The sequence below is a fragment of the Leptonotus elevatus genome, chromosome 9, assembly GCF_054856555.1.
Source record: "Leptonotus elevatus isolate MCC_2025b chromosome 9, RoL_Lele_1.0, whole genome shotgun sequence".
Taxonomy (NCBI): Eukaryota; Metazoa; Chordata; class Actinopteri; order Syngnathiformes; family Syngnathidae; genus Leptonotus; species Leptonotus elevatus.
Genome location: NC_141247.1, coordinates 13847733 through 13864537, shown reverse-complemented (window position 1 = coordinate 13864537; position 16805 = coordinate 13847733). Strand labels below are relative to the sequence as shown.

The window sequence follows — 16805 nt, the reverse complement described above, 5'->3', positions numbered from 1 at the left end:
AATAGCCCCTCGTAACACAGAAAAAAGTATCCACTTGTGGTGTCTGGAACCAAAAATTCTGGAAAAAAGTATAATAACAAATGTTTTTATGTATTGTATATTTCCATTTGGCTGTAACCATTGCATTGTATATGTTTTTTGCATGGCACTTTTTGGCTTGTTGATTGGCTCTGCTAACTTCAACCTTTTCCAGCTGACACTATTCACTAATTACAGCAATGGCTCACACAAGACTGGTAGCAGAGCCCACACCCACATTAACAGCCTGATGAAGCCTTATAGGCGAAACGCGTTGTTAGTGTAAATAAATTGTGTCTCATTAACTGTGTGCGGTGGACCTCTCCCCTTTTCCATATTACCATTTACCTCTAACAGTGTGTTTATCAATAGACTCTTAAAACTGCTGGATCTGCACATTTGGGTTAAAAAAAAGACAACGAAAAGAAAGAAAGAAGGACCAAGCTGCTAATTTGACCTCACTTTCTGGGTTGTTCTTGTGAAACAACTTGTAACCAAAGGAAACAAACATCAACATCTTTCCTACATATTCTGAGTAGCACTTACATTTTTAAACGCTGATGATATGCAAATATTTATGGTTAGTGCTATTGGTTAAGATGCTCAGGGTGTCCCCTCTGACGTAGTTTGACGGGGGCTGTCCATGGTGCTGAATGAATGCTAACTTCAGCCATTCTCTGTACTACTTACCCTTTAGGTTTGCGGGTGATGTGCTGGAGCCGACCTCTGCTGACGTCCTATTATTAGTTATATAGTTTCACCCGTAAAGAATATAGCCTAAAAAAATAAAAAATAAATGCCAAGACAAAGTATTTTATGCTGTTATGTATAGGCCTAACACAAAATTATTATTATTATTATTATTATTATTATTATTATTATTATTATTATTATTATTATTATTATTATTATTATTAATAATAATAATAATAATATTATTATTATAATTATTACAAATGACTTTAAATGAAAACGTTATATCATCATCCCCCTGCAGAATGTGTTAATTGCAGCCGTAAAACTCTTTATATCGCCATATTTTTTAATAAAGGTTGATGATAATCTTTATTGTACATTTCATTTGCATATTTTGTTTTAGAATTATTAACTACCCCTAGACATGCTATTTTCAATCCAATTAGAAAATATGTTGTGTTAATTATTCGAGCAATTCGCCAATATTATTAAAAATATAATCAATGTTCAGGACATTGATTATCTTAAGAATAAAATGCAGATATAAAGATCGAAAAACGACTCGTGGTGTCGCTGTGAGCTCACACAAATCGCACTCATCCCCACCTATTCCTTCGGTGCAGTTTTAGGAATCCTTTCATTCCGCCGCGGTTCGTTGTCGTCGACTGGTTAGTGAAATTAATAAAGGATTCCTATTGAATTTCGACTTCTGACGCACCTTGGTTGTGTATACATTTCGAAGACCTGAATGTGCGTTTTTTTCCGCGACAATGGCAGACAAAGGAATTTCAGCGCTGGGCCGGATTGTCTGCATGTCGGCTGTCATTTTGACGCTGCCCCTCGTTTATGGAGATCTCAGCTATTCTTTTCCAGAGGAGATGGATCGCTTGTTTGCTATTGGAAATATAGCCAAAGATCTCGGAGTGGACTTGAGGACATTATCTTTACGGAAAGCCCGGATTGATTTCGAGGACACCCGGAGACGTTATTGTGATTTGAATCTGAGCACCGGAGATTTGATAATAGCGGAGAGAATTGACCGAGAAATTATTTGTGACAAAAAGCCCTCGTGCGTAGTAAAAGTGGATCTGGTTTTGGAAAATCCCCTCGAGCTACATCGCGTGAGTCTCCATATTCAAGATGTAAATGATAACTCGCCGCATTTCAAAAATAATTTAATTGAAATGGAAATTAGAGAGTCAGCTGAAAAGGGCAGTCGTTTTTCGATAGAGGAGGCCCATGACGCGGATATTGGCCAAAATGCTGTTAAAATATATAATTTACAAAAAAACGCTAATTTTATTCTTTCAGTTGACAACAACAAAGTCGAGCTCGTTCTAGAAAAAAAGCTTGACAGAGAAAAGCAAAGTGAGATGAATTTGCTCCTCACAGCTTTAGATGGCGGCTCCCAGCAAAAATCAGGCACAGTAGTCATACACGTTAAGGTGCTGGATGCTAATGATAACGCCCCAGTGTTCAGCAAGGCCGTTTATAAAGCCAGTTTACCTGAAAACTCTTCTCCAGATACAACAGTAATTAGGGTTAGTGCCACTGATGCAGACGAGGGAGTAAATGGGGATGTGACTTATGATTTTGGACATGTATCTGGCAATAATGTTAATGTATTTGTTATTGATCCCTCGACAGGAGAAATTAAAGTAACAGGTGTGACTGATTTTGAAGAAAAAAACTTGTATGAAATGAGAGTAGAAGCTAAAGATGGTTTAGGGCTGACATCGTACACTAAAGTTATAATAGATGTTACTGATGTAAATGACAATGCCCCTGTGATTAATTTGAAGTCACTGTCTAATCCTGTAGCAGAGAATGTGCCACCTGGCACAGAGGTGGGCATCATTAATGTGCAAGACAGAGACTCTGGGAAAAATGGACAGGTGCTCTGCTCCATTCAACACAATGTTCCTTTTACGTTAGTTCCTTCTATTAAAAATTATTATTCGTTGGTGACTACGGAACAACTTGACCGTGAACTAGTGTCTGATTACAACATTACAATCAGTGCCATTGACGAGGGCTCTCCTCCTCTGTCCTCCTTTAAAAGTGTTCACTTGTCTGTAGGAGACATCAACGACAACCCACCTGTGTTTGAGGAACAATTCTACAGCGCATATGTGAGTGAAAATAACAAAGCTGGCTCCACTTTATGCTCAGTGAGTGCTCGAGACCCCGACTGGAGACAGAATGGCACAGTAATTTACTCTCTCTTACCTGCTGAGGTGAATGGTGCACCGGTGTCCTCCTATGTGTCTGTTAACGGAGACACAGGGGTGATCCACGCCGTCAGGTCGTTTGATTATGAACACTTGAGGAGTTTTCAAGTCCACGTGATGGCCAGAGACAACGGTTCTCCTCCGCTGAGCAGCAACGTGAGCGTCAGTGTGTACATATCGGACGTGAACGACAACTCTCCTCAGATACTGTACCCCGCCCCGGAGGGCAACTCCTTCATGACCGAGCTGGTCCCCAAAGCTGCAAACGGAGGCTCAGTGGTTTCCAAAGTGATAGCGGTGGACGCTGACTCTGGACAGAACGCCTGGCTGTCCTATCATATTGTCAAGTCCACAGATCCGGGACTTTTCACCATTGGTCTCCACAGTGGAGAGATCAGGACCCAGCGGGACATTTTAGAGTCTGACAGCATGAAACAGAACCTGATTGTGGCCGTGAAAGATAACGGACAGCCCCCTCTATCTGCCACCTGCTCCATGTATTTACTGATTTCGGATAACTTGGCTGAGGTGCCAGAACTGAAGGACATTTCTTATGATGACAAGAATTCCAAAGTGACCTCTTACCTGATTATTGCCCTGGTGTCCGTGTCCACCTTCTTCCTGACCTTCATCATCATCGTCCTGGGTGTGAGGTTTTGTCACAGGAGAAAGCCCAGACTGTTGTTTGATGGAGCAGTTTCCATCCCCAGCGCGTATCTTCCTCCTAATTACGCAGATGTTGATGGCACAGGAACTTTACGCAGCACTTACAACTATGATGCCTACTTGACAACGGGTTCCAGAACCAGTGACTTTAAGTTTGTGTCTTCTTACAATGACAACACGCTGCATGCTGACCAGACTCTCAGGAAAAGTCCAAGTGACTTTGTTGATCCATTTGAAGATCTCGACTCAACTGTGGAGGTAAGAGTCTTTTTCTTTCCAAATAATTGAAAACAAGCAATTCCATGAATTCACTAAATGTATTTACCCTTTTTTTATGTCCCTCTTTATTTTATTTTATTCTCAAATTTGATCTTTACTTTTTGCATTTATTCTCATGGTCTAAAGAAGTCGTGAATGAGATCTCCATTCAACTAAAATACCTCATTAATTAAAAGAAATGATTGCAATGCCATTTTAACACTATATATATATATATATATATATATATATATATATATATATATACTGTCCCTATTGAAAAATATTACTCCATTTACCTGTGGGTTCCCAGTGCAGTTACGCTGGGAATAGCCTATAGCAGGGGTGCTCAAGTTTGGTCCTCGAGAGCCCCTATCCAGCCCGTTTTCCGTGTTTCTCTCCACTAACACACCTGATTCACGATCAGGATCGTTATCAGGCTTCTGCAAAGCTTGCCGATTAGCTGAGCATTAGATTCAGCTGTGCTGCAGGAGGGAAACATGGAAAACAGGCTGGATAGGGGCTCTCGAGGACCGAACTTGAGCACCCCTGGCCTATAGCATCCCTCTGTATCGTGCAGTGATGCACTTTTAGTTTGTACCACGTGAGCCATTCCCGCTGTTTGTTGAAAATAATATATGCTATAGGGTCCTATATTTTTTATTTATTTTCAGTGTGAAAAAAATTGAGACTTTTCCAAGCAGGTCTATGCTAATTCAGATATCATTCATTTTCTTAAGCCAACTGCTGGATACACGCAGATTATTATTATTATTATTATTATTATTATTTGGAAGTTTTACTGCTGCAATTAGGCAGGAAGATAAATGTTTTATTTATTTATTTATTTTGGTGCATGCGTCATTGCCTTTAAAGAGAAACTCTGCACATGAACGTGTCTATTTTTTCACGTTTGTTTTGTAAAGAGTCTTAATTGGCATCAAACATTTTGTTTCTTATGTTGCCATTTTCCTACTCTCTCTGTGTGTTGTTAATGAAGAAATATAATAATTCACACATTTTGTGGCCCTATTTTTGCAAATTTAATTTTGGGTTTGATGTTTTCTTAAATGTGAATCTTAGTAATGCACCTTGCACGTTTAATTATGTTTACAGATAAGAAAAAACAGTGTTTTCGTTTAGTATCATACATTTTTTTGTGTCCTGTTTGCCTTCATACGTAGTCACTATCTGGCAAAGAGGGTGGCAGGGTGAGAGATTAGTTGAGGGCCTGCGCTCAAGACACTCCGGCGTGGCTCAAGCATTCAGTATCTGTCCATAGTGCTGAATGAGCCAGTCACAAGTCAACGGTACTTGTTTGGCAGTTGGAAAAAAAACAGTGTACTTTTATTCAGTTTGATTGTTTTATCATGGTGAAGTAGTCCGCTTTTATATTTGACACAATTTTACATCACACGCCAGGAGATTTGATCGACTGACTCAGGTGCAGAATATTTTAGTCTATAAAAATAAATGTAGAGTGAATTTCATTCTAGTGTAATATTTCCAAACCTGCAGAGTATGAATAACGCCATACTGGGACGTCAGTTTTTCATTTTGCATGTTACACTTTTCATTGAATATAATAAGGCACAAATCCATTAATTTAGTGTTTATTAAAATATAGAGCAATGCTTATCTTTTTGCATTTAGTGCTGTTGATAAAACGGACTCTTAGCGTCGCTGTTGGCCTATGCAACTCAAACCCGGAGCCAGTGCCCCTTTTAGTACGAGGATTCTGTTTGCTTTGTCTTTCTGCGGATGGTTGGAACGTTGAGAATATTTTTGTCTGGATCACTAAAGAATTAGAATTTCTGTGGAGCATCGGATTTAAACGGGAGATCGAACACATTTTGGATTATTTCTGTCAACATGGGAGTCATGGAGGATTTCTCTATTCGCCGTCTGATGTATTTGTTTGCCCTTGTTGATCAGATGCGCCTCGTCGACGGAGATCTGAGGTATTCTCTTCCAGAGGAGATGAAACGCTCCTCTGTTGTTGGAAATATAGCAAAAAATCTGGGTGTGGATCCGAAGACGTTGTCTGCTCGAAATGCACGTATTGATGTTGAAGGGACACGTAAGCAGTATTGTGATATTAATCTGAGCACGGGGGACTTAATCACATCTGAAAGAATTGACAGAGAGAGCCTTTGTGGGAAGAAACCGTCCTGTCTTATTAAAATGGATATAGTTTTTGAAAATCCTCTGGAGCTTCATCGCATGAATCTCCATATTGAAGATGTAAATGACAACTCGCCAAAATTCAAAAATAATTTGATTGAAATGGAAATTAGGGAGTCGGCTGAAAAGGGCAGTCGTTTTTCCATTGAGAAGGCCCATGATGCAGATATAGGTCAAAATGCTGTTCAAAGATACATTCTGCAAAGAAATGAAAACTTTATTCTTGCTGTTAATGACAACAAGGTTGAACTCGTTCTTGAAAATAAACTCGACCGAGAAAAACAAAGCGAGATGAATTTGCTTCTTACTGCTTTAGATGGAGGATCTCCACAGAAATCAGGCACAGTAGTCATACACGTTAAGGTGCTGGATGCTAATGATAATGCCCCTGTGTTCAGCAAGGCCGTTTATAAAGCCAGTCTGTCTGAAAATTCTCCTCCTAACACAATAGTGATTAATGTTAGTGCTACTGATGCTGATGAAGGAGTGAATGGAGATGTGACGTACGACTTTGGCCATGTATCTGATGATGACGTTAATTTATTTTCTATTAATCCAATAACAGGTATAATTAAAACAGCAGGTTTGGTTGATTTTGAAGAAGGCATTTCATTTGAAATTAGTGTACAAGCTAAAGATGGTTTAGGACTGACTTCATACGCTAAAGTTATAATAGATATTACTGACGTAAATGATAACACTCCTGTGATTAATTTAAAGTCACTGTCTAATCCAATACCGGAGAATGTGCCACCTAGTACCGAAGTGGGCATCATTAATGTGCAGGACAGAGACTCTGGGAAAAACGGACAGGTCCGCTGCTCTATTCAACAAAATGTCCCCTTCAAGTTAGTTCCTTCTATTAAAAACTATTATTTTCTGGTGACTACTGGACAACTTGACCGTGAACTAGTGTCTGATTTCAACATTACCATCAGTGCCACCGACGAGGGCTCTCCTTCTCTGTCCTCCTTGAAAACTGTTCACTTGACTGTAGGAGACATCAACGACAATCCACCTGTGTTTGAGGAACAGTCTTACAATGCATATGTGGGTGAAAATAACAAAGCTGGCTCCACTTTATGCTCTGTTAGTGCTCAAGACCCTGACTGGAGACAGAATGGAACCGTAATTTACTCTCTGTTACCTACTGAGGTGAACGGTGCCCCAGTGTCCTCCTATGTGTCTGTTAACGGAGACACGGGGCTGATCCACACCGTCAGGTCGTTTGATTACGAACACTTGAGGAGTTTTCAAGTCCACGTGATGGCCAGAGACAACGGTTCTCCTCCGCTGAGCAGCAACGTGAGCGTCAGTGTGTACATATCGGACCTGAATGACAACTCTCCTCAGATACTGTACCCCGCCCCGGAGGGCAACTCCTTCATGACCGAGCTGGTCCCCAAAGCTGCACATGCAGGCTCTGTGGTGTCCAAAGTGATAGCGGTGGACGCCGACTCTGGACAGAACGCCTGGCTGTCCTATCATATTGTCAAGTCCACAGATCCGGGACTTTTCACCATTGGTCTCCACAGTGGAGAGATCAGGACCCAGCGGGACATTTCGGAGTCTGACAGCATGAAACAGAACCTGATTGTGGCCGTGAAAGATAACGGACAGCCCCCTCTCTCTGCCACCTGCTCCATGTATTTACTGATTTCGGATAACTTGGCTGAGGTGCCAGAACTGAAGGACATTTCTTATGACGACAAGAATTCCAAAGTCACCTCTTACCTGATCATCGCCCTGGTGTCCGTGTCCACCTTCTTCCTGACCTTCATCATCATCGTCCTGGGTGTGAGGTTTTGTCGCAGGAGAAAGCCCAGACTGTTGTTTGATGGAGCAGTTGCCATCCCCAGCGCGTATCTCCCTCCTAATTACGCAGATGTTGACGGCACAGGAACTCTACATAGCACCTACAATTATGACGCCTACTTGACAACAGGTTCCAGAACCAGTGACTTTAAATTTGTGTCGTCTTATAATGACAACACGCTGCCTGCTGACCAGACTTTGAGGAAAAGCCCAAGTGACTTTGCTGACCCTTTTGAGGACATTGATGCGGCTGAAAAGGTAGGGGACTTTTTTTCCCAAATTAAATTATGGTATCGATTTACTGTTTGATATTCATTTTGCTTGTCTTTGTATACTCTATTTTGCTATTTTCCTTCCAATTTGGTGGTCAACTTTTTATATTTATTAGCATAGTCCATTAAGACCACATTGAAGGAAATGTTACTTAAAGCTATATTTAACTTTCAGACCTTTACTGTCAAATGCATGAAATATATATAGCCTATTGTTGAATAATATTATTTAAATACTTAGTGTTCTCATATAGTTTCACTCTTAATCCTCAGTCTCAACCGGATGTGCTTATTTATTTATTGTCTTTAAATATGGCATACGTGTGTTTTCAAACGTTACTTTTCAAAAACAAATTTGCTTGGACTGGCATCTTGTGACTTACTGCCCATGAGGAAATTTAGGTCTTGCAGTTTAGAACCCTGTTTTTCTCCTTCTCTTTCTGTTAATGCGTTTAAAGGCGGCAACACGCCAAAGGAGGTCCGTGGTGCTAAAACAAGTCGAAAGTGATTAATACTTTAATTTTTTTTGTGGGAATCCTAAAATTGGAATAGGTTGAAATTGAAATTATGTCAATTAATAATATGTTATTAGAGTAGGTCTATAGCAGTGCAGTTTGAGATTATTTTGTCCACATTACAAGTAAAGTACCCAGTTTTGACTCCTTCTTATATTACACTCCAGGATATGATTAACTGACGCAGGTGTTTAAATTAGTCCATAAAAATGAAATTAATGTGCATGCATTTTGGCATAGTATTTCCAAAACTGAAACTATTGTTAGTTTTAATAAAAGACATAGTGAGAAAGTTTCACTTTTCATGGCACTTTACTTGGCATCGACTAATTCAGGGCACAAATACATTAATTAAACGTTTATTGGTAATTGGACAATGATTTTCACGTTATTATTACAAATTCATGTTGTGCTGTTGACAAAAATGGACTCTTGGCGTCGCTGTTGGCTTATGTAACGCAAATCCACACCCAGCTCCCCTTTTAATGCAACGATTCTGGCTGCTTTGTCTTTCTGTGGCTGGTTGGAACATTGAGAATATTTTTGTTGTTGTTGACCACTGTGGAATTAGGAATTGTGTGCAGCATAGGATCTTCTGATTGGAGACTAAACGCTTTTTGGATTATTTCTGCCAACATGGGAGGGGAGGATTTCCCTATTCGCTGCCTGATATATTTTTTTGCCGTCTTTGCTCAGATGCGCCTCGTCGACGGAGATCTGAGCTATTCTCTTCCAGAAGAAATGAAACGTTCGTCTGTTGTTGGAAATATAGCAAAAGATCTGGGTGTGGATTCGAAGGCATTGCCTGCTCGAAATGCCCGTGTTGATGTTGAAGGGACACGTAAGCAGTATTTTGAGATTAATCTGAGCACGGGGGACTTGATTACAGCGGAAAGAATTGACAGAGAGGGCCTTTGTGACAAAAAGCCCTTATGCGTGATAAAAATTGATCTAGTGTTAGAAAATCCTCTCGAGCTACATCGCGTGGTTATTCATATTCAAGATGTAAATGACAACTCGCCAAAATTCAAAAAGAATTTGATTGAAATGGAAATTAGGGAGTCGGCAGAAAAGGGCAGTCGTTTTTCCATTGAGAAGGCCCATGATGGAGATATAGGTCAAAATGCTGTGCAAAGATACATTTTGCAAAGAAATGCAAATTTTATTCTTTCTGTTGACAACAACAAAGTCGAGCTTGTTCTAGAAAATAAGCTTGACCGAGAAATGCAAAGTGAGATGAATTTGCTTCTCACAGCTTTAGATGGCGGCTCTCCTCAGAAATCAGGGACAGTAGTCATACACGTTAAGGTGCTAGATGCTAATGATAACGCCCCTGTGTTCAGCAAGGCCGTTTATAAAGCCAGTCTGCCTGAAAACTCTCCTCCAGATACAACAGTGATTAATGTTAGCGCTACTGACGCTGATGAGGGAGTGAATGGAGATGTGACGTATGATTTTGGCCACATCTCAGACGAAAATGTTAATGCATTTTCTATTGAGCCCACAACAGGTGTAATTAGAGTAACACGTTTAATTGATTTTGAAGATAAAACTTCGTATGAGATGAGTGTTGAAGCTAAAGATGGTTTGGGACTGACTTCCTACAGTAAAATTATAATAGATGTTACTGACATAAATGATAACACTCCTGTGATCAATGTAAAGTCACTGTCTAGTTCAGTAGCAGAAAATGTGCCATCTGGTGCTGAGGTGGGCATCATTAATGTGCAGGACAGAGACTCTGGGAAAAACGGACAGGTCCGCTGCTCTATTCAACAAAATGTCCCCTTCAAGTTAGTTCCTTCTATTAAAAACTATTATTTTCTGGTGACTACTGGACAACTTGACCGTGAACTAGTGTCAGATTATAACATTACAATCAGTGCCACTGACGAGGGCTCTCCTCCTCTGTCCTCCTTCAAAACTGTTCACTTGTCTGTGGCAGACATAAACGACAACCCACCTGTGTTTGAGGAACAGTCTTACAGCGCATATGTGGGTGAAAATAACAAAGCTGGCTCCACTTTATGTTCTGTTAGTGCTCGAGACTCCGACTGGAGACAGAACGGTACCGTCATTTATTCTCTGTTACCTGCTGAGGTGAACAGTGCCCCGGTATCCTCCTACGTGTCTGTTAACGGAGACACGGGAGTGATCCACGCCGTCAGGTCATTTGATTACGAACATTTGAGGAGTTTTCAAATCCATGTGATGGCCAGAGACAACGGTTCTCCTCCGCTGAGCAGCAACGTGAGCGTCAGTGTGTACATATCGGACCTGAATGACAACTCTCCTCAGATACTGTACCCCGCCCCGGAGGGCAACTCCTTCATGACCGAGCTGGTCCCCAAAGCTGCACACGGAGGCTCTGTGGTGTCCAAAGTGATAGCGGTGGACGCCGACTCTGGACGGAACGCCTGGCTGTCCTATTATATTGTCAAGTCCACAGATCCGGGACTTTTCACCATTGGTCTCCACAGTGGAGAGATCAGGACCCAGCGGGACATTTCAGAGTCTGACAGCATGAAACAGAACCTGATTGTGACCGTGAAAGATAACGGACAGCCCCCTCTCTCTGAAACCTGCTCCATGTATTTACTAATTTCGGATAACTTGGCTGAGGTGCCAGAACTGAAGGACATTTCTTATGAAGACAATAATTCCAAAGTGACCTCTTACCTGATCATCGCCCTTGTGTCCGTGTCCACCTTCTTCCTGACCTTCATCATCATCGTCCTGGGTGTGAGGTTTTGTCGCAGGAGAAAGCCCAGACTTTTGTTTGATGGAGCAGTTGCCATCCCCAGTGCGTATCTTCCTCCTAATTATGCAGATGTTGACGGCACAGGAACTTTACGCAGCACCTACAACTATGACGCCTACTTGACAACAGGTTCCAGAACCAGTGACTTTAAGTTTGTTTCATCCTATAATGACAACACGCTGCCTGCTGACCAGACTCTGAGGAAAAGTCCTACAGAATTCCTGGACACTTTTGGTGGCATTGACGAGGTAGGAAATCTAAATATTTTCATTAGATGTTATTATTAGCAGGAAATCAAAAACACACATTTCAATAATGAGCAAGCTTTTAGGAACACCGCGTCTGAACATGCATGTATTTCAGGATTTTTCCTAAAAGTAATTAGGTTGGCCAATTGTTAGTTTGTTTGTTTTTTGCCCCAGAGATATTTTATTGGTTAACACAATAATACACATGGCATTATATTGCTAATATTTATTACATAACAGGCGGTAATAATATTTAATTTTAAAGACGAACACAACCACTTTTTTTTTTACAATAATATGCAGCCCCACTATAGTGTAAACTCATATTGTGTTTGTGGAATAGGAATTAAGCAGCAAAATCCAACCGTTTTTATCCATCTCAGGAGCAAACATTTTGCTACTGATGACGATTTAAAATGACATCACAGTTGCTCTAACAACCAATCACGGTTCACCTATTTTCTGACATTGGGCCGTGGTTGGTCTTTACATGAGCAACTGTAATTACATTTTCAGTTGACAACAAGTGGCAATGGCCGCCATATTGGCAATGGCTCCATAGTGAAAAACAGTTGGATTTTGTGTTTAATTCAAATTGCGTAAACACAATAATAATCAAAATACCGTGTTTAAAATAATTGGACTGCATATAACATATTGTTGCAAAGAAAGTTTATGACTTCTGCTTTAAAGCTACATGTAGCTTATGTCCTTCTCTTGTGTACATTGCCTAAACGAAATCGATTGCCTCATGCCTAGCACACACTTTTAGCTGATTCTTGATACAAGTCGTTTCAGTTCCAAGAGATGTAAAACTTTGCTATAGGTTATTTTGACACTTAAGGTTTGAATGCAGCTCCATAATCACGAACTCCGTATGGTCCTGACTTTTTGAAGATGAAATAATTTTGGTACATGAAAGAAGTTTGCCCTCAACCTATAAAAAAACAACAACTTCTTACTCCCTGTCGCTTGTGCTGTTTTGATGCTGCTTGTGCTGTTGACACGGTCGCTTCTGCTGTTTCACCTTTTGAGTTATTAGAGATATGTGAAAGTTCACCTATCGACGTCCACCATAACATCGTCTAAATTGACCAATAATTATATAATTCGTTTGTAAACTTTTTGAGCCCATGATTTTTGAGTTGTTTATATCGATGGAAGTGACGTAATCGAAAAAACGACTTGCACGGATTGTAGGAAACATGCTTTAATTGTTTGTGCGTCATCGGTGGTGCTGCTGTGCGATGTAAGCCCAACGGTTTTATTTTTGCTCACATGGTTTTTGGATTAGTAAACATTTTAGTATATGACATATGACAACAATAAAAACATATAAGTTGATTTGATTGTACCAAAAATTTGACTTTCGTTTCTGCTTAAATGGTGCAGATCTGTGCTGTAAATGTTATCATATTTGCCCCCATGGTTTTTTAGTTATTCAAGATTTATTCTCAGTGATGATGTCACCATGCAGCGGCCTGCCGTGCTCCTAAATGAGCAAAGACAGTGCTCGTTCATTCGTGCTGCCCTTGTTCTTAACTGTGATAGTGTGGTTTTTCAACACTGATTTTCATAATACTGAAATAATTGTTATCTGGTGATAACAACAGTTGCAAGCAAATTGTTTTTCTCGGATGCGTAAAAAAACAACACAAAAAACAATACACAAACAAACAAAATGCATTTGTTGTGTTGCAACGATGCCATCATTTGTGAAAAATAAATAAATATATATAAATCGTTTAAAAGTAATAACGTCCTTTTTCATATACTGCTCAACATTCACTAATCCCCCCGTCATGTTTCACTCTCATTGATTAAAACATTTTCTAACATACGTGGGGAATAATGCACATTGGCCTAAAGCAGTCGTGATTGTGATTTTAGGATTAATTCAGTTTGAACCGTTGTAGTGTTACTCTCGCCATTATTTAATCACATGCTCCATTCTAAATAGACGCACAGTGTCGCTGTCTAACAATTTACCGGAATTGTTGCACATCTCCACCCTTGTTTCACTGCTTTGTTAGTTTATGCTGGCTGCGGCTGCGGGATTACGCGGTGTTTGTTAGTCGAGCATTTGTCTCATTTCAGGCTGAAATTTTCAGCTCTGCTAAAAGGCACTTGGAAGGAATAGCTACTGGGATATTTATTCTCCGTTTTGGATTATATTTTCATCTGAAAGGATGGAACGCAAAGACATTTTGCGGCTTGGCCTGGTTACCCGCTTTGTGGTCTGTCTCCTTGTGCTTCATCCCATATCTGCCGAGGTCAGTTATTCCATACCAGAGGAAATGAAACCCGGAACTGTGATTGGAAATATCGCCAAAGACCTCGGTCTGGCTGTAAATGCACTGTCAGCTCGCAAGGCCCGCTTTAGTGAAGGGAATCAGGACCGATTTTGTGCCATCAATTTGGGAACTGGTGATCTGAATGTTGCCGAGCGGCTTGATAGAGAGAGCCTTTGTGGCGCTAAACCGTCGTGTGTTGTAACCCAGGAGCTTGTGCTCGAGAATCCACTGCAGCTACATCGTATAAATATACACGTTCAAGATATAAACGATAACGCCCCGCAATTTAAAAGGGACACAATCGTGATGGAAATAAGCGAATCCGCAGAAAAGGGCACTCAATTTTTAATTGAGGAAGCTCATGATGCAGATATTGGTCAAAATTCAATTCAAAAGTACATTTTGGAAAAAAATGAATATTTTATTCTCATGGAAAATGGCAACAGAGTGGAACTTGTTTTAGAGAATAAACTTGATCGTGAAAAACAACAACAGATAAACTTGCCTCTAAAGGCAGCGGATGGTGGCTCTCCACAGAGATCAGGGACTGTAATATTCCAAATCAATGTTCTTGATGCTAATGATAATGCCCCTGTATTTAGTCAGGATTTTTATAAAGTCAGTCTGCCTGAAAATTCCCCTTTACATACTGTGGTGGTGAAAGTAAGTGCGACAGATGCAGATGATGGGATCAATGGCAATGTTACTTATGATTTTGGACTTGTTTCGCAGTCTGATTTAGTATCATTTTCAATTGACAGTAAAACTGGGGAAATTGTTGTAACAGGCATGACAGACTTTGAGAAAAAAAGTACAATTGAACTGAGGGTTGTAGCTAAAGATGGACTGGGATTAAACTCATACGCAAAAGTTCTTATAGATCTTATTGATGTAAATGATCACGCCCCTGCAATATATTTGAATTCACTGTCTAATCCAGTATCTGAAAATGTGACACCTGGTACTGAGGTGGGCATCATTAATGTCCAGGACAGAGACTCTGAGCAGAATGGACAGGTGCGCTGCTCCATTCAACAAAATGTCCCCTTCAAGTTAGTTCCTTCTATTAAAAACTATTATTCTTTAGTCACCACAGGAGAACTGGACCGTGAACTAGTGTCTGATTACAACATTACAATCAGTGCCACTGACGAGGGCTCTCCTCCTCTGTCCTCCTCCAAAAGTGTTCACTTGTCTGTGGCAGACATAAACGATAACCCACCTGTGTTTGAGGAACAGTCCTATAGCACACATGTGAGTGAAAATAACAAAGCTGGCTCCACATTATGCTCTGTTGGTGCTCGAGACCCCGACTGGAGACAGAATGGAACCGTAATTTACTCTCTGTTACCTGCTGAGGTGAACGGTGCCCCGGTGTCCTCCTATGTGTCTGTTAACTCAGACACGGGGGTGATCCACGCCATCAGGTCTTTAGATTACGAACACTTGAGGAGTTTTCAAGTGCATGTGATGGCCAGAGACAACGGTTCTCCTCCGCTGAGCAGCAACGTGAGCGTCAGTGTGTACATATCGGACGTGAACGACAACTCTCCTCAGATACTGTACCCCGCCCCGGAAGGCAACTCCTTCATGACCGAGCTGGTCCCCAAAGCTGCACATGCAGGCTCTGTGGTGTCCAAAGTGATAGCGGTGGACGCCGACTCTGGACAGAACGCCTGGCTGTCCTATCATATTGTCAAGTCCACAGATCCGGGACTTTTCACCATTGGTCTCCACAGTGGAGAGATCAGGACCCAGCGGGACATTTCGGAGTCTGACAGCATGAAACAGAACCTGATTGTGGCTGTAAAAGATAATGGACAGCCCCCTCTCTCTGCCACTTGCTCCATGTATTTACTGATTTCGGATAACTTGGCTGAGGTGCCAGAACTGAAGGACATTTCTTATGACGACAAGAATTCCAAAGTGACCTCTTACCTGATCATCGCTCTGGTGTCCGTATCCACGTTCTTTCTGACCTTCATCATCATCGTCCTGGGTGTGAGGTTTTGTCGCAAGAGAAAGCCCAGACTGTTGTTTGATGGAGCAGTTGCCATCCCCAGCGCGTATCTCCCTCCTAATTACGCAGATGTTGATGGCACAGGAACATTACGCAGCACCTACAACTATGACGCCTACTTGACAACAGGTTCCAGAACCAGCGACTTTAAGTTTGTGTCTTCTTACAATGACAACACGTTTCCTGCTGACCAGACTCTGAGGAAAAGCCCAAGTGACTTTGCAGAGGTTTTCGATCAGCTGCATGACTCTCCAGAGGTAGGGTCCACTTTTTCATTTTAACATCCATCAGCCAATAGAATAGTATTCTAATTTTTTTGTGCTCCATCTTACAGATCAATTTGATGCTCACTATTGAGTGCAGTGTGATGCATATGCTTTAATTCTCAACGTGTCTTGTCTTTAACTACCAATAGGCATGCAGGCTATTTCAATTTTTTGGAAATCATTGATGCTTTATTATAGTAATGTTTCCCACTCAAACAGCTCGAAATAGTTGTATAACTCTAACAACAAATCTAATCAAATTAAACCAGTTTACCGTTTTTGTGTTCATTATTATATAGCATTTGTTTTATTTTTTTATATAGTATTTTGGGATTGGGCTGCAGAGCGACAAAGCTTGCTTTGAAACACAAATCGACAAGAGTGTCATTCCATGTGTGACTCTTCTCTTGCACATGCACAAGAACATATTGTTCTGATTTAATTTTTCAGTCAGTAAGCATATTTTTAACTTAGTGTGTTTGGGAACCGTTCTTAGTGGTCCCAACAAAACGTCTACAACTCTTAAGTCTTGCATCATGTTAAATGTTTCATGAAAATTGA

At 40.8% G+C, this 16805-nt stretch overlaps 1 protein-coding gene across 8 annotated transcripts in view; it reads left to right on the top strand.

The window, feature by feature from the left end:
* The first annotated feature begins 1353 nt into the window (after nucleotides 1–1353).
* LOC147168452 (protocadherin gamma-A11-like) overlaps nucleotides 1354–16805 on the top strand; it is a 284949-nt gene continuing 269497 nt past the window's right edge. For 2 of the 8 annotated variants that reach the window (XM_086084344.1, XM_086084323.1), the window contains exon 1: nucleotides 1354–3869. In XM_086084344.1, coding sequence (XP_085940470.1) covers nucleotides 1485–3869 — 2385 coding nt within the window. In that variant the 5' untranslated portion in view covers nucleotides 1354–1484. Of the gene's footprint in view, nucleotides 3870–5625; nucleotides 8127–9153; nucleotides 11665–13733; nucleotides 16236–16805 lie in introns of those variants that run through there. The other 6 variants (XM_086084349.1, XM_086084331.1, XM_086084325.1 and 3 more) reach the window with 5 other exon arrangements.